Here is a 19,906-nt window from a genome sequence, read left to right as displayed (position 1 = left end):
TCATTCATTCATCTAATTTCTTGCTTCCAGAATTTTTACTCCTGTCCGCTTTCCTGTTCTCCCTGGCTTTATGGATTTATGTATTTATCACTTTACTGTAGTTTTAGTGCGGTTTCAGTGGGGAGGGAAATATGACGTTTGGTCAGTCTACCATCTTAAACTAGAAGTCTTGTCAACAGTCTTCCTTCACACGGAATAAACTGTTGGCAGTTCCCTGAATGGACTGAGCCTCCTGCCTCTGTGACTCAGCACACGATGCCCCCTCCCTCCATCGCACCCCCCAACTTCCACCCCCCCAGCCTGGCCTCCCTTTTTCCCTGTGTTGATGCCTGCCAGTCCTCAGAGACTGTGCTATGGAAGCTTTTGTTGGCCATGTGGCTGGGTTAGGTGCCCCTCCTGTGGGTTCCAAGGCACCCCACCACTTTTCCCCACTACTGTACTGACCTCAGTATCGTAGTTGTCTTTGTAACCTTGGTGTCTGCGACAGGACCTGGCAATGGGAGATGTCAATAGATGCTTGGTAAATGAGTTAATGAGATAGATACCCGTTTTGCAGACTCCTTTGCTTTGTTTGCATAGTAAGAATCAGAGGAAGATGATTTGCGTACCTAAAAAGGAATCTAGCATGGAGGAGGAAGGAGGAGGCAGGCACAACTTAAAGGAGCCAAATAAAATGTTGTGAATCTTACAATTCTTAAAACATCATTCTTGGAGCTTTAATAGATAACCATATTGTTTTGAGGTAACTTCAGAAAGACCCCTGAGAAAACTAATGTATGGAATTAGAGGTCAAGGTAGTGATTATGCTCGGGGGAGTGGTAACTGCAAGGGGAACTAGAGGCGGCGTCTAAGCTGCTGGGAGTGTTCTGTTTTCTTGATCTGGATGTTGGTTACATGGGTGTGACCAAGTGTATAAAAACTGTTGTACATTTACAGTTTTTATACTTTTTCATATGTCTGCTATATTTGAAAAAAAGCTTTAAAAATATAAGTAATTTTTAAAAAAATCTGCAAAACAGCAACAAAAGACAGCCCCAAACTTCTGTCTCCAGAACAACATCATCTCTACTATATCATTGTCGTCAATCTTTCCAGTTATTTAAACCCACAAACAGGAGGGTGTTTTTCCCATATCGCCTTGAGCTCAGATTAGTTAAATATATGTTGAATGCAGTTATTTTAAAAGGTTGAATCATTTTAAAAACTCTCATCATGTGTTGTTGGATGCCTATTTTTCCCCAAGTTTGAAAGGTACCTTTCAAATGAGCATTGTACTAATGATAGGAGCATGAGTCGTCACTTGGAGACAGAAATATATCTCTTGGATAGATCTTGGATACAGATGTCTGGAGCCTGGCCCCAGAATCTTAAATTATAACTATTGAGTTTGTACTCATGTTATGGCTCCACTGAGTGCTTGCTGGATGAAAATCTTTCAAAATCTCTCAATCTCCTGGCTGCCCATCCACTTTGTATCATTACATCATGTCACTCAACTGTAGCAGCTGGGAGAATGCTAGCCGTGCAGTGGGTGCCCAGAGAATATTGAAATACTGACCCCTTAGTGATCCTCTGTCCATAAATCACCCTGGGGTAACATTGCCTGGAAACATTCGAAACCCTTGGATTATTGAGCTGGGCTGATGTAGGGACTGCTTTTGTGGTGTCTTCCCACCAACTGAAATACAATAGTTGGTTTTCTTGCAACGACACTCATTTGTCCTGGCCAGAGAGATGGAAAAAAGCCAAACCATGAGGAAGTTAAAAGTCACAAGGTAATTTCATAGTCTTAATCCAGTTCATCAAGTATTTATGGAAGAGCTGTTATGTGCCCAGCACTGTGCTAAGTACTGTAAACAGAATGCTCTGCCTCAGTCGTGATCCTAGAAGGGTGTAGGGGGCCACAGTTTGGTTGGAAGCAAGTGATGGGAACTTGACTTGAAGCTCTTTTTGCACAATGAGCACAGTTTTTACATAGATTATATGTCTGAGGTGGTTTTAGAGTGCTTGTGGGGGTTTTGAGGAGGCTTTATCACCCTTTCTCACAGGTACTGGAGCTGAAAAGAGGCAGTCCTTTCTCTCAGTATAGGAAGTAGGAAATCCAGATAATCTCAGTAGGATGTTGTAAATGCCGGGACAGAGGAAAAAAGAGAGGGCTCTCCAGTTCAAAGGAAGGGTACCTAACTAGCCTGAGAGACTTGGAGGGGTTCCCAGAGATGGGAATGCTGGAAATGAGTCCTGTTTGCCATGTTTTTTTGAACCCCAAAGTCATAACATATGATCTGAAAAGTATTCATTTTCTCATTTGCCTATTTATTTTCATTAAAAGTCTCATAGGAGTACAATAACAAAATCACATTTAGTTATAAATGTAACTCATTACTTTTATTAAAAATAATAAAATTCTAAGAGATCAGAGCTGTCCCTCCCAAATCAGGGATGTGTAGTGATACTAACTATGGTATATTTATCAACTAAGAATTCATTACTATGTTTAAGAACATGTTTTTATAAAGTGGCTTTTTCTTTCCCTTTTACTACATTCCCCCAAATGTGTTATTGAAGTACTAGTGTATGATTATACCATATTTTCATATATAATAGTTACCCACATTATTAGAGGTCCTACGTGAGACAGATGTCTCTATCAGATTATTCCGACATCTCATCATATTCTCTGTGAAGGACATCAATTAAATCTGAGGTGGATATGAATTTTACCCCCAAGCTCAATTGCATGTTGAAAGCCTCTGAATTTAACTTGACATTCAGAATAGCTTCATTCCATGTATCTCTCGGAGAGTGTAATGGTGAATTCACTGCCCCTCAGAAATCTACCCTGCACCCAGGTACAGAGAACAACCTTTAAAGAGGAACAGTAACAGAAGCTTTATAATTTACCCCTCAATAAACCAGGTGTTCAGGTGGCTTCTCCCCTGCACTGCATCCTATTGGCATCCTGTTGGCTCTATGTAGAATCGCCCTGCCTGTGTGGTACTGCCATCAGCCTTTCTTTGAGTCGTTATAAGGAACAGGCTTGTGACACTCTCATGTACGTCTGCTGTATGGATGTTACTGAGACCATTCTTCCTTACATTATATATCCTGTGTCCTCTCCATGAAGACTAGCAGGAGAAATTGATTTCTGACCTCGGTAGCAGCAATAATGGTCTTTTTAGTTAATTCAGTAAACGTTTACTGAGCACCTATTACCTGCAGGCAATATGTGAGCTGCTCGGGATACACTCATGAATGAAATACAGTCTGGTGGGGAAGACAGACACCGACTACCCAATTACCTCAGTGATGATTACAGTTTTGAGAAATGCTGCCAGGAAAAATGGGGGGGACTTAGGGGTACCAGTAAGGGTACCTAGGGGATCAGCGAAGGGTTATTTGAGGAAGTGATATTTCTCCTGAGTGATTGTTAAATGATTTTCTATTTAATCATACTGATCCTCTTTACTTTGGCTGCTAGGAAGTTAAAAGTCAAATTTGTGACTCTAGAAAGGGTTTGTGATCTAATTTAATTTCTGGGCTCATTCATTTGTGGAACAAATATTTACCAATGCCTACTGTGTGCTGGGACCAGTTGGGCACTGGGCATACAACAGTAAATGAGATAAACAGGTCTGTGGACTCACAAAGCTTACAAACAAGTTATTAAAATACAATTTGGCAAGTGCTGTGCTCAAGGGAGTCCAGGCAGCAATAGAAAAATGGGAGAGAAGTGCTAATCCCAACCTGGAGAGGGAGGCTTTCCAGAAGAGCTACTTTGGGGTAGTGAAGGCCAAGCTGAGATGTAACGTTAGTAAGAAAAGTGGAGGGGGAGCGGGTTGATATGCCTGCAGAGAGGTCTATACAAAGATCCAATGTGGGAGAGAGAACAAATGGCATGTTCAGGGAACTGAAAGTGTTCAGCGTGGCTAGAAAGGTACTTAGGCCAGTTTGTGCATGGCCTCATAAATCAGTGTGGTCTTAACTTTATCCTGAAGGCAATGGAGTATCATTGAAGAGAAGTTCCTACCCTTATTTTTCCTTTTTTCTTATTTTTCCTCATTTTTTTCTCTCATAGTTTGCACACACAAGTGGCTTTAAATTCTTTCTTGAACAAAGTGAGGGTAAAACCAACTAATTCACTAAATAGCATCATTAAAGAAAGCTAGCTCAAGAGAGGAAAACTCAATATAACACATTCACTTAAAAATAACATATAACCAATAAGAAAAGATATAGACACATGCACAGAGTATCTCTTGCAGGATAAACAAGAAACTTTTCCTCTGAGGAAAGCTAGGTGGCTGAGGAACAGGGATGGAGGGAGGCTCTTAGTGTGTATTTCTTTTTACCTTTTGAATTTTGTACCATTTACATATTTATTAAAAACTAAATAAGATGTAATTTTATAACAAATATCCCCAATCTGGGAAAAACACAACAAATTTGTTAATAGTTGCCGTCTCCCTTCTGCTCCATTTCTTGCCCAGATGATCTATTAGGATGCCAGACTAGGGTAACATAACAACATATTGATGTAAAAGTGAAAAAAATAACTCAAGGAAGCCTTGGTGAGGAAACGATCAGCAAGATTTGGTGATGGCTAGAATGAGGGGGGAAAACAGAAAGGATTCAAAGGGAACTTTCACGTATGCTCTCAGGAGAGTGTCTACGTCTCTATTTGTTCAGTCTTGGCTTCATCATCTGTAATACAGTAATAATGATGGCTTTGCATTATAGGATAATAGTGGGAATTAAATATGCTAGACTAGATATCAAAGTTATCAAAAAGTTATCAAAAGTTGAACAAGACTGTACCTGATAAGGAAACTGAGGCACAGAAAGGTTAAGCAACGACAGAGAGATTTGAATCTGGTGTGGAGGAGACAGACAAGTAAATAGGTAATTTCAGCACACTGTGATAAGTGCCTCAGGGTAAGCATTGGGTGTGCAATGGGATGTACAGCAGAGGCGCTGTCTTAGGTTGGGTTCCCCAGAACAAAGCCTGAGATAGGGCTCTTGTATAGTGAATGACTCAGGAATGCTCTCAGGTGAAACCTGGAAGGGAGTGAGGGAAGCAACCCAGGACAGGGAGGAAGCTAGACAAGATGAGTGTTTAGTTCAGGAGTTGGCAAACTTTGGCCTTCAGACCAAAACTCTATTTCTTGTAGAAAAGAATTTTATTGGAACACATAGCCACAGTTTTATTGGAATAAGCCACACTTATTTCATTTACATAATATCTATGGCTACTTTTGTGCTATGAAGGCAGAGTTGAATAGTTGCAACAGAGACTATATGGCCCACAAAGCCTAAAATATTGCCTGTCTGGACCTGCCTCAGCCTGACCTTGCGGGGAGCTGTAGATCATGAATGACATTTCAGAGTAGTCCCACAAAAGGCAAGGTGCCTGGCTGACTTCAGGACCTGTGTTTAGAAGGGCCCTGCACTTAAACTTCAGGAGAAAGGACTAGGCTGGAAGTATAAATATGGGAGTTGTCAGAATACGGATGGTATTTAGAGTCTATGGCTGAAAGTCCAGATGAGATCAGCTAGAGAATGACTGCAGATAGAGAAGAGACCTTAGGACTGAGTCTTGGGGCACAGCAATGTTTACATGTCAGGAAGAGGAAAAGGAAGAGGATCTAGGAAGGGAAGGGAGACCCAGGAGAGGTCTGTGAAATAGGAAAAAAATGAGAAAGTGGTTTCCTGGAAGCCAAGTAAAGAACACATTTTGAGGAGGGAGTGACCAGCTGTGACAAATGCAATTAAGGAAGTGGTCAGTTTGGGGGCAGGATCTGGGAGCAGTATGGCTGCACCCACCCAGGAACTCAAAGAGAGACTGAGCCCAAGGTGGGAGAGAAAAGCAGCCCAAATATGCAAACACACACACACACACACACACACACCCACACCCATCCACACTATGTACATCCAGCCACAGTTGTCTTTACCTGGAACTTGTGAACAGACATTAGAGATTAGAGTCTAGGCTGATGTACAGAGAAGAGGTCTGAGAACACGGAGGTTAATTTTTCCGGTTTCAGTGAAATTACATGAGCAATAGCTTGGCTGGAATGAATTCAAGAGAAGGGGAAGAAATTGGAGACAGCAAGTACAACCAGCATGTTTTAGAAGTTGTGCTGAAAAAGACACAGAGAAATGGAGGGGGAGCGAGAGAATGATGCAGAGTTAAGAGAGGGAGAAACCGCAGCATGTTTGCATCATGCCGTGGAGATGATCTTACAGAGAGGGAGAAACTGATGATGATGTAGGGGGGAACTACAAGACATTCTTGAGTTGATGAGATAAGGCACTTGAAGCAACAAGGAGAAGTTGACCTCTAGGAGCATGGGCAGTTTGTCCACAGAAAGAGGAGAAAAGGCAGAGCTTGTATGCACAGATAAAAGTAGATGGATGGATATGGAAGTTCTTCTGATGGCTTCTGTTTTCTCAGTGAAATGGGAAGCAAGACCAGCAGCTGAGATATGGGGGAGATGGTGGTGGTTTTAGGAAAGAAAAGAAAGTGTAAAGTGGTCATCTAGAAGAGTGACTGGGTGAATGTCTCATTTTTTTTGTCTCCTATAGGGTCATTACTTAGCAAGTATGTTTTCAGTGTCCCGTATGTTCCAGGCACTTTGATAAACATCAAACGCTTGTCAAAAAAATGTGCGGCTAGGGCCGGCCCGGTGGCGCACTGCTGTGGTGCGCTGCTTGGGAAGCGCGGCGGTGCTCCCGCCGAGGGTTCGGATCCCACATACAGGCCGGTTCCCGCTCACTGGCTGAGTGAGGCGCGGGAGCAACACCGAGGGCTGCGATCCCATTGCCGGTTCCGGTCCGGTACGGGGGCGACACTGAGGGTTGCGATCCGTTGCCGGACACGGAAAAAAGACAAAAAAAAAAAAAAAATGTGCGGCTGGCCATACAGAACCTTCAAAAACATATCCTATTTTTTAGATTTGGATCTCAGTGCAGCTTGGGCACGTTGGCAGAGTAGAAGCAGTGGAGATCCAGATTTGGAAGGTGCCAGAAGCCTCTAAAAGAGGCCACTGTGGAGCCTCCTAAAACGGATGATTTCTTGGAATCCATCCATGTTTCTTTCAGTGATTTTCCTGAAACACAAATCTGATCATGTCACACCTTTTCTTTAACTCCTTCAATGGAGACAGATGAGAACTTAAGATAAATTGCTTGTAGAGAAGAAAACGGGAACACCGAAGTTAAGAGGTGAGAGACTTTTCATGGCTACCCTTGTGTAGTGTTTGAGGAAAAACATTACCCATGCGCATGTATTCATTATTCCAAAAAAAAAAGAGAAAATCCTCTCCTCAAACGTTTCTAAGGCTTTCTACTATTCTTAGGAGAAAGAAAACCCTTAATTTGTTCTATAATGCTCTGCTTGGTATGGTCATGCCAACCTCTCCTCTGTCTGCAGCTGAGCCGGGCTCTTCCGGGCCCCAGGGCCTTTACACAGGCTTTTCCTTCTGCCTCACTTTCTTATTCCAGGCTCTGTCTTCCTCATTTCTGACAGTAAACTTAGGTCTAGGCTCCAAAGTTACTTTTTCAGGGAAGATGTTCCAGCCTTAATCCCTGATCCCTGCCAGACTTGGTCGGTCCCGCGGGTAGTCACCTGCTTTCCGGGCACCAAGTATTTCAGCCGCAAACACTTATTAAAATCATGATGAAGTGCAACGAACGAGCTGGTTATTCTGCCCAAGTACATCGTTAGTCCGAGGACAGGGTCCCGTGGTGTCCTGCACAGTGCGTGGCACATACTGGGTGCTCAGTCTCGGGGCCTTTGTCCACCTAGAGCAGATGTGAGGATGAGGGAGGCAGACGAGGAGCCAGCGGCGACAAGCCCTCTTGGGCTCCCCTCCTAGAGGCCGGTGGCACTGCCGGCGTCCCTCGGCTCAGAGGGCCCGGCGGCGGAGAAGGGCTGGTGGCTCCACCAGGAGCTCACGCGGGCGCGCCTCTAAGAGACCCCCGCACGGATCTGGCTGCCGCCCCGAAGGCAGGCGTACGACCAGAACTTCAGAAGGCTGCTACGGGAGCAGGCGAAGCCAGGCGACAGGTGTGGCGGGCGTGAGTCACAAAACTGCCACCTCCCCCTCGAGAAAGGAAGCTTGGACCACCAGCCGGGACAGAAGCCGAGAGGTAGAAACGCCACAGGCCTCCCAGTCGCGATCGCCCGGGTAGAACAGCCCCGCACAGCCTACGGCCGGCAACGGGCCCGCCCCGCGCCTGCGCACTCGGGCCCCGACCGCGCACTCCGGGGCCCGCCCCGCCCTCCGCCCTCTGCGTGCGCACCGCCTAGAGCCCGCCCCCGTGAAAGACTGCCGGGCGCATGCGGCCGTGGTTGTCTACTGGCTGCCGGGCCCTCACCGCGCGCCTCACTGACCGAGCTCTGTAGCTGACAGGGTATCTGAAGCCGGCCTCAGGTAGGCTGACTCCAGGGATCCCAGGGGAACTGTTCTCCAGTGCACCAGTCGGCGGCGCGAGCTGAGTCCGGCGCGGGACAGCGCGGCTGACAGACACCGGTCCCCACCAATCAGGGGTGAGGTGGCTCGGCTTCCTGCCCAATGGGCTGCGTGCCTAATGGGAGTGGGGCGGGCGGCCCAGGCCAGCGAGGTGCCGGCTCCCGCGCGCGGGCCGCGTGGCCCGGCGTGGATGAGTAGAGAGGCCGGCAGGGGCGAGGGCGGCTGCAGAGGCCGTGGGGCTCGTGCTGCAGCGCCGTGGCAACCCGGCCTGGCTCGTGGGGCCGAGAGGGCCGTAGAGGCGCGGCGCCCCTTTCGCCCTGCCATCCCCGAGAGAGCCTGGCGGCCGCCCCTTACTGCGACTGCTCGGGCCTCTGGTCGCAGGGCACCGGCGTAGCCTCCCCGGGATGTGGGTCCAGGTCCCAGACAGGCCCGCCGCGGCGGGGGATGGGTTCGGCGGCCTGGGTGCGGGGGTCCCTGCGGCCCCGGCCCGGTGAAGGAAGGGGCCTTTGAGCTCGCCGGGCCCGCCGCCCCGGGCTGGTCACGCAGCTCTCTCCCCCTTCCCGGCGGCCGCGAGTGAGGATGCTGGCGTTGAGAGTGCACTACGTTTGCATGGTGTCCTTACGTCCGCACTCATAAGTCCTATGACGCGGGCAGTGCGGAGATTCTTACCCCCATTTTACGGAGGTGAGAACCCGGGCTTTAGGCAGCTCAAGTGACTTGACCTAGGTCTCAGCACACGAGTGATGGAGCTGGAACTTGATCTCACAACATTGAAAAAAATAAGTCTTTTGTTCAGTCTTTGTTGAATTGCTGTGATGCGTCTTGATTTGTGCTACTCGAGTGCTTGAAAACCTTTCCATGTCTTCCCATCACCCTCAGAATAAAGTTCAGACTGGGCATTCGGGTTTGCGCATGATTTGGCCTCTTGCCCACCTTTGCCCGTCCACTCTACTCTTTTCTTGCTCCTACCTCTGTTCTCTGTAGACGCCCCTCACCTACCTGTTCACTCTGTCCTCTTGCCCATGCTTTAAGTCATGCAGTCTCAGTTCTTCGGGGCCCATCGCAAGTCAAGTCTATAAAACAGGAGCAGTCTGGATCCTTCCCCACCCCCAAGGACGTCTCACCTTCCTCTGATGGGTCATGGTACTTGGCACTGAAAGCTTTCTGCTCTCCTTTCTTTCCCTTTTATAGTCATCACATGTTGTCCCTCTGTTTCCCACCGTCAGTGGATTACTCATTTATTTGTAAATGTTTTGTCTCTCTAGCTGGACTGCCAGCAACTTGAGCTACGGACCCAAATCTAATTCATTTTTGTGGTCCCCAAAGTGTCTAGTATACTGGCTGTCACTTAGCAGGTAGTCCATAAGTATGAGTGAAGGAGTCCTGCCAGCCTCCCCTCTGATCTCTGTGTCTTTTGGAATATTTATTGCCAGGCACTGTGGGAGACTGCAAGAATTGTCCCCAAAGAAAGGTGTAACCCTTAGAGTAAAATTGGGGCAAATCAGATGCAAATGGATGAGATGAGACTTGTAGAAGTAACCCATTCTGAGGAATTTCTAGGAAAATCCAAAATTTAGTCAGTGAAACCAGGGTATAGTCTATAAGTAAGAGACGTGTCTGGTTAGGACATAACTGAAATGTAGCCACATCTGATTTTCACGTGTCAATAAGGAACCAGTCAACTGTAGGGTGACAGTATTGTTTCCCCCAAATAATGAAGACTTAGAGTGAAGTAAGTTCAGAAAAAATGCATATTGTACACTCCTTTGGGGAGGTCACAGTGCACACCAACTTATTAAACACTCCCAGAGGTCTTGCATTAAAGAAACCGAGTGACTTTATTTAATCAGCATTTCTTTGATTCACCTATCGATAAAACCCTTTTTGGAAATGCTGTGGCAGAGGATAGAAAGAGCAGGACAACATCTTCCTTGCTGTCCGAGGGGGAAGACATTCTGAGCATTCTTATTTCCTTGCCAGGTGTGTTCATTCCTGCTCTGGGGGGAAGCAGGGTAGGGGAATACTTCAAACAGAACTCCTCAGTTTCCTTGTTCCTTTCTTATTTTTATTATAATGTGTCTTCCCGTGGAATGTTTCTGGAGGAGGAAAATGTTCTGACCATGCCAAAGTGAGCACTCTCTGCTGCTTGGTGATTGTGTTTCTCATCTTGATTATATTTGGGTTTGCTGACCAAATGATGTTCCGGGGCCTCTGACGCTGTGGACCAGTGATAAAGCCTCACTAGTGAGCCTGTCACTGTCTCCTCTCCTCTTGTCTGTGCTGTCTTCTTCACCTGCCTCTCGACTCTGCCATCCTTGTGTCCACCTCTTTTTTCTCTTATCCAGTCTGTTTCTTCCATTCCCTGCCATGGCTATACGACTCTTTGGATTTCATCTAATCTCCCCTCTCTTTGAATCCTCTGTCCATTATGTGCTTCAGACTGGTTTATTACCTGATATCCTTTCCCCCAAATATGTGCAGTCTTTCTTCATCGTTACCTGGGAGAGGTTGCTGGCAAGGAGCAAGTTGTTATTAAATTATAAGAGAGAACTACCTTTAAAAGATTTTAGGTTTAGCTGCAACTCCTTTTAAATGTCCTTCCTTTTAGTCTATCTTCCTAAACCTAGAGGACCTGTGTTTTCTTGGTGATACATTGTAGTTTAGGCAAAGACATTTCATACATGGGGAATTGGAGGTGCTTATCTGAGATTGAAAATTTTTTTCCAATGTAGAGAAAGTAATGAGGCACCTGCCTGGTATCCCAGTGTCTGGCAATGATGTCAGCCAACATATGGGGCATAGTGTTCTGTCAACCAGTTCAGAGCTGGTTTTTTAATAATTAGGTTGACTTTCAAGGTTATTAGTTGTCAAAGCTTTAAACAAAAGCTACATTATTTGAGTAGCAGTTGTTTTTCTACTTATATTTGACTAAAGCCATTCAGTGATCCAAGAGCCATGTGTTGCAATCCTATTTAAACCTGACAAGAACTTTTCTGAATCAGAATACAGCTGAGGAAACTGAGGCTCCAAGAGGGTTCATATGTTGACAAGCTAGTAATTAATTGGTGGAGCCAGTATTTGAACCCAGATACGTCTGATTTGTTGAAATATATTTTAACTGTCATTTTTCCTCCTCCTAGGTCAAAAAGGAAAATGAAGTACATTCTAGTTACTGGTGGTGTTATATCAGGAATTGGAAAAGGAATCATTGCCAGCAGTGTGGGCACAATACTGAAGTCATGTGGTTTACATGTAACTTCAATTAAAATTGACCCCTACATTAACATTGATGCTGGGACATTCTCTCCTTATGAGCATGGTAAGCAAAATGCAGCTTTCTTTCTTTCTAAATAATAACTGTGTAGCATGTGAAAGAACATAGCTCTTGGGAATTGTGTGTATATAGTTTCCATTTCCTGCCTTCTAAAAAGGTCCTTAATGTAGCAGAATGATGTTTTTTCTCACCTGGACAGGAAGAAGCATAAATTTTAACAGTGTAGTGATTAGAGTCTAGAGGTTTCTTTAATAGAAATGATCTTTCTGGTGGCTGAATGAAAGTTTGTCACTTCTCTTGAAAAAGATATCTGGTGACATAACTTTCTTCAAATACTTAAGAGGAGGGAATATGCTTATTTTTTGTGACCCCAATCTTTAGAAATAGGATGGGTAGATAGAAGTTGTAAGGAAATAGGTTTTGGTCCGGTATAAGGAAGATCTTTATAATAGCAAATGCCCTCCAATAGTGGGGTGACCAACTTTAAGAAGTGGTCAGTGGGCTGGCCAGTTAGCTCAGTTGGTTAGAGTGTGGTGTTATAACACCGTGGTCATGGGTTGGGACCCCAGTACCGGCCAGCTGCCAAAAAAAGAAGTTGTCAGTTACCTTGGGTAGAAGTGTTCAAAGAGGCCAAAGGACCTCTTTATAGGGATTCAGGCAACAGACAGATGCTGGATTTGGAAGATCTGTAAGCTTGGGATTCTGTTTGGATAACATAAATAAGGATCTTTTGAGTTAAGTGAATAGCATTTTACTTCTTGGTTGTTACTGAGAACCTGTCAACTGTGTGACTTGTAACTATGTCTGAGTTACCTCAAAGATTAATTGCTTAAAATTGGGAGTGATGTACTGTTAAAACATACCTCTTAAGTTTTTTTTTTATTTTATTTTATTTTATTTTATTTTATTTTATTTTATTTTATTTTTTTTAAAGATGACCGGTAAGGGGATCTCAACCCTTGGCTTGGTGTTGTCAGCACCACGCTCAGCCAGTGAGCAAACCGGCCATCCCTATATGGGATCCGAACCCGTGGCCTTGGTGCTATCAGCACCGTACTCTACCGAGTGAGCCACAGGCCGGCCCCCCTCTTAAGTTTTTAAATACTGTATTCATACTCCTACTCTATAATGTTGAGGTAAAAATCTATAAGGATAAGTTTCTTTAGTGCAAAAATCTTCATGTGACAGATAGCATCAGGAAAGATCAATATGCTAGAGTGATATTTAATGCAAATTTTGAGCAGAGCATGAGTTACCTCTCTGAGGGGGAAAATAAGACCTTCTTTCCTTTCCTACTTTTGAACTTGTCTTATATTGTGATGATGGGAATGAACCATTCTGGGCAAAGTTTCTAGAATGAAGTTTCAAGGCATGAATGTGAAACAAAGGAATGGGAGAAACTTGTACAGTCTCACAACTTTGTTTGGAACTAAAATGTAGCACAGAAGTTTATTTTTATAATCATCACAACCTTAGTATGTATATATCTTATATAAGTTCTGAATCAAATCATACTTTTATCAGACTTTAAATCTTTTTCTGCTCATTTGGGAGACTTTTCTGAAGATTCCTTTTCTCTTTGCAGCAGCTGCCATACTACTGTAAAGTCCCATATATCCACAGCCTTCTGGGCTGTCATTTCCTTCTGTTCTGTGCTACTTTATAACTCTTCCTGATTAAGATTGAGTTTGTTGATAGGCTAGAAGTTCGAAGTTTGGAGAATGGTTGGTAATTTTTCTTTATTGTGTGTCATATTTAGTTTTCTAGAAATAAATTTCTCTGTTTCATGTCATATTAATGCAGACTTTGTTGACTGTTTGTATTTCATGATTCAAGCTGTGCCATGGTATATGTATTTTTCACTTACCTAAACATGTTCTTTCACTCTTCACTGCAGGCGAAGTTTTTGTGCTGGATGATGGTGGGGAAGTAGACCTTGACCTGGGTAACTACGAGCGGTTCCTTGACATCCGCCTCACCAAGGACAATAATCTGACCACTGGAAAGATATACCAGTACGTCATTAACAAGGAACGTAAAGGAGATTACTTGGGGAAGACCGTCCAAGGTAATGCTGGTTTACCTTTAAGGTTTAGAAATCTTAAGCAGTTTAATTTCTTTTGAGTACAAAAATTTACTTTTTATGCAATTTCAGTATGAAATTGTCAGAGTATTGTTACTGAAATATGTCTTTGGTTGAAAATTCAGAAATGTGTGGCGATTTACTCAAAAAATAATTTGAAGAAGCCCCTACCACTCTGTGAATGGCATCAAAGCTTGTCAGTCCAGCCAAGGCGGCATGATTTGAGTCCAGAGAGCTATTGTTTTTTACACAATGATTGAATGTGAAGTGGTGAAGGCAGCTAGATTAGGGCATTAGGCCGGATGGCATGTATGCTGTGCATCTGGGACTTACTGTGTACAGATGGTCATAAGGAAATGGACGTCCACTGTGTACACTGGTTTTCAGGCTGTTCATTGGTGCCATGTGGGCTGAGGGGAGTCCTAGAAGTGGATTTCTGGGTCCTCCTAAGCTTTTGCAGCACAATTTTCACTTACATCTATTTGCTATTTTGGGGTTTTGCACAAGTGTTCATTTGAGAAAAGTGCTGCTTTAGAAAAGGGGGGTTGGAAAACCACTGGTCTGTATAATAGCAGCAGTATAATCCACATTTTGGGGATTGGTGAAAAGTGATTTTCATCTGAGTTATGAGAACAAATCTGCTTTTGGCTTTAGACCTTACTGGACTGAAAGCTGAAGGTCACACTGACAGCTGGTTCTGGTCTGAGGTCCCTGGCCAGATTCTGAGCTAATCAGGTCATGTTTGGATCTTAGCTCTGCCACTTGCCAGCTTTATGAATATGGGCAAATTACTTAACTTCTTTTAGACGTGGTTTCCTTTTCTGTAAAATGGAGATAATAACAGCACCTACCTCTTGGGTCGTTAGGAGGATTAAAGGAGTTGCGTCAATAAAGTGTTGCCTGAGTTCCTGATGCATAGAAAGGATCAGTTAGGAATTTAAATGATTTTGATCATACAGTTTGTTGTTTTAGGCTTCCAATGAATTCATTCATTTATTCATTATTCATCAATATTTATTGAGTACGCACTGTGGTCAGACACCCTCGCTGGTGCTGGGAATTTGTGATGGACAAGACCAGCGAAGTCATTGTCCTCTTAGAAGTTCCCTGCGGGAGAGACAGAAACAAACAGATGAAACAATATGTCTGATAGGCGCTGTGAAGGAAACAAGTGGGTTGAAGACAGACGAGTGACTGGGAAAAGCCCCTTTGGGCAGGTGGTCAGGGGAAGCTTCTAGGGAGAAGACGTTTGAGCTGAGAGGCTGTCACAGGAAGAGAGGAAGGAGGAGGGCACAGCAGGTACAGCGGCCAAGGCCACAATGGGCCGGGTAGGTCAAGGAGCAGAGGGAGGCTGGTATGGCTGTGGGTCACAGTGACCAATGGGGATGGTCAGTGAGGTGGGTAAAGGCCACAGCAAGGAGTCTGGGTTTTACTCAGAGCAGTGGGAAGCCATTGCTGAAGAGTTTAAACATGGGAGTGATGAATTCTGATTTGCATTTTTTAAAAAATCACTTTGGCTGTGCGTGGAATAGATAATGAATATCCTTGTGCATGAGGCTCTGCTCTTTAGTTCCAGTAACCTGGAGTTAAACAGTAATCTCTGCCCCTTAGGGACATGCAGTCTGAGGCCAACTATGATTTTTAAGAAGTATTTAGCAATAGTTGGCATTTACTGAGCACCAACATGCTAGGCACTCAGCTGAACGTTTTACAGGTGCTGTCTCATAACATTTCCACACTTTATGATGTAGAAGCTGTTACCTCCACTTAACAGGTGAGGAAAACAAGCTTAAGAATTGTTAAGTATTTGCCCAGACCCACAGCTAATGAGTGGTGGGGCAGAGATTTGAATTAGGCAGTCTGGCCCAGATACTGTGCTCTTGGCAATTGTGCTGTACTGCGCTGTCTCTCTGCAGTGGATTGTCTACCCTGTGGTAAATGAAGTGTAATGGAACAGGGCTCAGCAGTCCCTTAGGCTGTGAGCAACAGAGGTGGCCCCGTCATTACATTGGTGTGTGGGCAGAAGGTGTGTGGACTCTGCACAGGGGCAGGGGCTCCATGTGGTCAGGGCACCACTCTAGGGTTTTATTCTCTTGCAGTGCTTCCAGCAACAACTTGAAAATCTGGGAAGGAGGCTGCGGGGAGTGTGAGCCCAAAGATTTGTTAAGACCATTTAAAGAGGTCCTCTGAAGTATTTTTATGACCCCATTGCTACTGTGTCCAGGCAAAGAGTGCAGCAGTTTGTTTTAACAATGAGTATATTTGCCTCAAGCAATGCTGATGGACAAATGTAATTTGCACATTTCTTTTCTCTTTCCCAGTTGTCCCTCACATCACAGATGCCATCCAGGAGTGGGTCATGAGACAGGCCTTAATACCTGTAGATGAAGATGGCCTAGAGCCTCAAGTGTGTGTTATTGAGGTTTGTATGATTCCTGCATATGTGAACAAGTGTGCTTATTCATCTCCCTAGTCAGCAGTCAACAACTGATTCCCAGCGAAGCCCTGGTCTTCCTCTCTCTGTCAGGGCAGTGTGTTGCAGTGTGGCATGTAAGGGCACAAGCAGTAGTGGTGTGGAATGGCCACGCTGGGGAAAGTGATACTTGTCTAAATGATACTCCTTTTACAGCATTGATGGATTCACTTAGTAAGGATTGTACCAATATGGGTGGCATGACACGTTTTCATCTATCTCCTGAGAAAGTCAGCAGACCTGCTTTCCTCTGGCAGGAACATTCATCTCTAAGTGAGCTTCATTTGGTTTCAGTTCCTGTATTTCTGCTCAGCTTAGCCTCACTGTTGGATCTCAGTGTTCCTTCAAAAACAGGACACTCAAGAAGTTGCTGCAGTTTATTTATAACTGATGTTTTTTCATACAAAAGTTGTTTATGCTTAACAAAGATAAGATGTAGGTGTTTTTGCTTTGTGATTCATGCAAGTAAAATTCCTGGTACCTCTCTCACCTGACTTTTTTCTTGAAATGGTGTGGAAAGATCCGTAGTAACCTTGGGGAATAGTGAGCCTATCCAAAAAAGTAACCTCTTAACCCAAAGAAATGTCTAATTCCCATTAACTGATATTATACAGGGCTGGAGAGTCTGTATTACACTGTTACTGAGTTGCGATGACAGAGCAGTTAGTTGTTAGAAAACTAAGCCACCAGTGAAAGGTTTAGTGGCTAAGTTCTAAAATAACTTTGTTCTTCTAGCTCGGTGGAACAGTGGGAGATATAGAAAGCATGCCCTTTATTGAGGCCTTCCGTCAGTTCCAGTTCAAGGTCAAAAGAGAGAACTTTTGTAATATTCACGTCAGTCTAGTTCCTCAGGTAAGGTGTTTGAAGTTTCACTTTGGGGAAGGTAGAGCGGAGGGAGAAGAGGTTGGTACTTATTAGATCTAATAGTTTTCAGTACTTGAGGTACAGGAATTAGGACTTCTTCGTGAATTTAAACTTGTTATTCTCATAGTTTTGAAGAGATCAAATGGAAAACCTTTGAAAAATGTATCAGGGCAGTTGCTGTTAAAGATGGTAGATTGACCATGTGCATTTATCTTTACTACATGGTAAAACTAGAGTGAAGGGGTTTTTTTTTTTTAAAAAAAAAAAAAAAAAAATTCAGAAAGATAAATACTGGGGGGAGGAGTTAATAGCGAAAATTGGGAAGCTAGAAAGCAGATGGATGTGTAGAAACTGACCTAACAGACCTGGGAGCTCCGAATCTGCTCCAGGTAAAGCAGAGAAGCAATCCTGTTTGCTCTGCAGAACCCCCAAAAGGCTCATTTTAACTGCTGTTCAGAAGAGGTAGACCCCAACATTCCCTTCCCTAATGTGCATAGTTGGGTATCAGCCCCCCTCCCACCTTGGCAGAAGACTGTAGACTTGTTCTCTCAAGAGGGTTCTAGATGAGTGGCACTGGGGACAGCTGAGGGCAGTAACACTGAACTTACAAATATCAGGTTGAGTGTAATGTGCTGTTGAGACATCTTGCCTTCTTCTACCACCTGGTTTCTAGAATCATCACAACCAGGCTTGGCCCTTAGACTCTTCTCTAGGGTATGACTAGCCCAGGAGAAAAGACGCTGCTCCCAGGGGCTCTCCATTGAAACAGGCCAGCCAGATTCCCACTGTGACAAGCCTTCCCACCCACATGTGACTTTCAGTTAGCTTGTAAATGTGAGCTGGCAGCCAGTGATCATCATGCATTTGGAACAAAGCATCTGATATGTAAGGTACCAAACAATAGAAAGAAACTTAAAGAGAACCGAGGCTGTCTAGGCAGCAGGAAACTCAAAAATAAAACAAGTAAAACAACCTGTCATTAATATCCTTAGAGAATTTAAAGGAAATAAACAGCATCCATTAAACAAGAACTGGGTGCCATAAGAAGGGAACTTTCAGCAAACAGAAAAGAATTCTTGGAAATAGAAACTTGGATAGGAGAAATGAAAAAATTAAGAGAAATTGATTTGAGGAAATGCCCCAGGAAGTAGAGCAGAAGGACCAAGAGATGGAAAATAGGAGAGAAAAGGTAAGAAAATTAGAGGACTGGGCTGGCCAGTTAGCTCAGTTGGTTAGAACGTGGTGCTGATAACACCACAGTCAACGGTTTGATCCTTGTACCAGCCAGCTGCCAACAAACAAAAAAATGAAGCAAAAAGACACTAGAGTATTGGTCCAGGAGTTCTAACAACCAAACAATTAAGATTTCTAGAAAATAATAGAGAAATGGAAAAGGAAGTGTAATCTGAACCAGGGGTAAGTAAGCTATGGCCCACGGGCCAAATCAGCCTACAGTAGAGTTTAGTGTATAGGAATACAAATAGTGTATAGGAATACAGCCGCTTCCATTTGTTTCTGTGTTGTCTGTGGCTGCTTTTGTACTAAAACAGCAGGTTGTGATAAAGACCATATGGTCCAGAAAACCTAAAATATTTATTATCTGGCCCTTTACAGAAAAAGTTTTCTGACCCTTGATGTAAACAATTCAGGGACATTTCTAGACATGGTTTGTAGATTGAAAGGGCCCACTGAGGGCACAGCATATTGGATGAAAAATTACCCACACTGAGGCACATTGTTGTGAAGGTTCAGAAAAATGGTGCAGAAATTCTAAAAGGCTCTAAAGAGAAAAATACTTTCTTCTGAAGAGAAAAATCAAGTATCAGTATGACATTGGACTTCTCAACAGCAATACTGGGAGCTAAAAGATAGTGAAGCTGTTTCATTAAAAATTCTAAAGGAAAATGATTTCCAAACTAGAATTCCATGTGCAGCAAATCTATTTGTTAAATGTGAGAGGAGAATAAAGATAAGTTAGTGCAGAAAGGGAAACCATGGCACAGGGTTTAACTGTGAGCAGTAGAGAAATACAAGTGTATAAATCCTAGAGAGGGCTGCAGGCACAGGAAGGGTGTATGTCTTAAGTGGGGACAGGGGAATGAGAGAGAGGGTGGGACCCTCATTTAATAGTGAAGTCAACAGAAAATGCCTCAAACTAAATGTCAGGAAGTAGCAGTGAAGCATTCCAGGAAGATTGATTAAAGGAGTTGGAGAGCGGTTGTTAACTAGTGTTTGGAAAGTGGGAGAGGGTGAATGAGGGCTGGGTATCTCTTCTTTAGGACAACCCCTGTAAAACTGTTTGACTCTAAAATCCATGCATGTGCAACTTTGACAAAAATAAAAGTTAAATTACATAAATGATCAAATTATCTAGTTCTCTAGTAAAAGGGGTTCAGGAAAAAGTCATATTTGAAAATTCATTATCATGAGAAACTAACTTTTTTCTTCTTTTGTAAAACAGCCAAGTTCAACAGGGGAACAGAAGACTAAACCCACCCAGAATAGTGTTCGGGAACTTAGAGGGCTTGGGCTTTCCCCAGATCTGGTAAGATTTCCTGATTACTTGGTTTCAGTGTGACCTTTTATGTCTAATTAAAAATCACTCCTCCAAGACAGACAAGACCTTTGTCTTCTTGGTGTACTTTTGATGGTAGATAATAGATGGTGGAGAAAATAGATTAAGTGCTTTGGACTGGGGCTGTAGTTTGTAAGATTTTCTTGCCCAGCGTGCGTGAGGT

General features: G+C 43.9%; 1 protein-coding gene across 3 annotated transcripts in view; it reads left to right on the top strand.

The window, feature by feature from the left end:
• Positions 1 to 8,010: 8,010 nt before the first annotated feature.
• The window catches only part of CTPS1 (CTP synthase 1), a 31,188-nt gene continuing 19,292 nt past the window's right edge, over positions 8,011 to 19,906 (top strand). The window contains exons 1-6 of one of the 3 annotated variants that reach the window (XM_008580658.1): positions 8,011 to 8,435; positions 11,615 to 11,793; positions 13,646 to 13,816; positions 16,153 to 16,253; positions 17,040 to 17,156; positions 19,630 to 19,713. In XM_008580658.1, coding sequence (XP_008578880.1) covers positions 11,628 to 11,793; positions 13,646 to 13,816; positions 16,153 to 16,253; positions 17,040 to 17,156; positions 19,630 to 19,713 — 639 coding nt within the window. In that variant the 5' untranslated portion in view covers positions 8,011 to 8,435; positions 11,615 to 11,627. Of the gene's footprint in view, positions 8,552 to 10,541; positions 10,603 to 11,614; positions 11,794 to 13,645; positions 13,817 to 16,152; positions 16,254 to 17,039; positions 17,157 to 19,629; positions 19,714 to 19,906 lie in introns of those variants that run through there. The other 2 variants (XM_008580659.1, XM_008580657.1) reach the window with 2 other exon arrangements.

The sequence above is a fragment of the Galeopterus variegatus genome, unplaced genomic scaffold (genome assembly GCF_000696425.1).
Source record: "Galeopterus variegatus unplaced genomic scaffold, G_variegatus-3.0.2 Scaffold2141, whole genome shotgun sequence".
NCBI lineage: Eukaryota > Metazoa > Chordata > Mammalia > Dermoptera > Cynocephalidae > Galeopterus > Galeopterus variegatus.
This window is presented reverse-complemented; position numbering and strand designations above follow the sequence as displayed.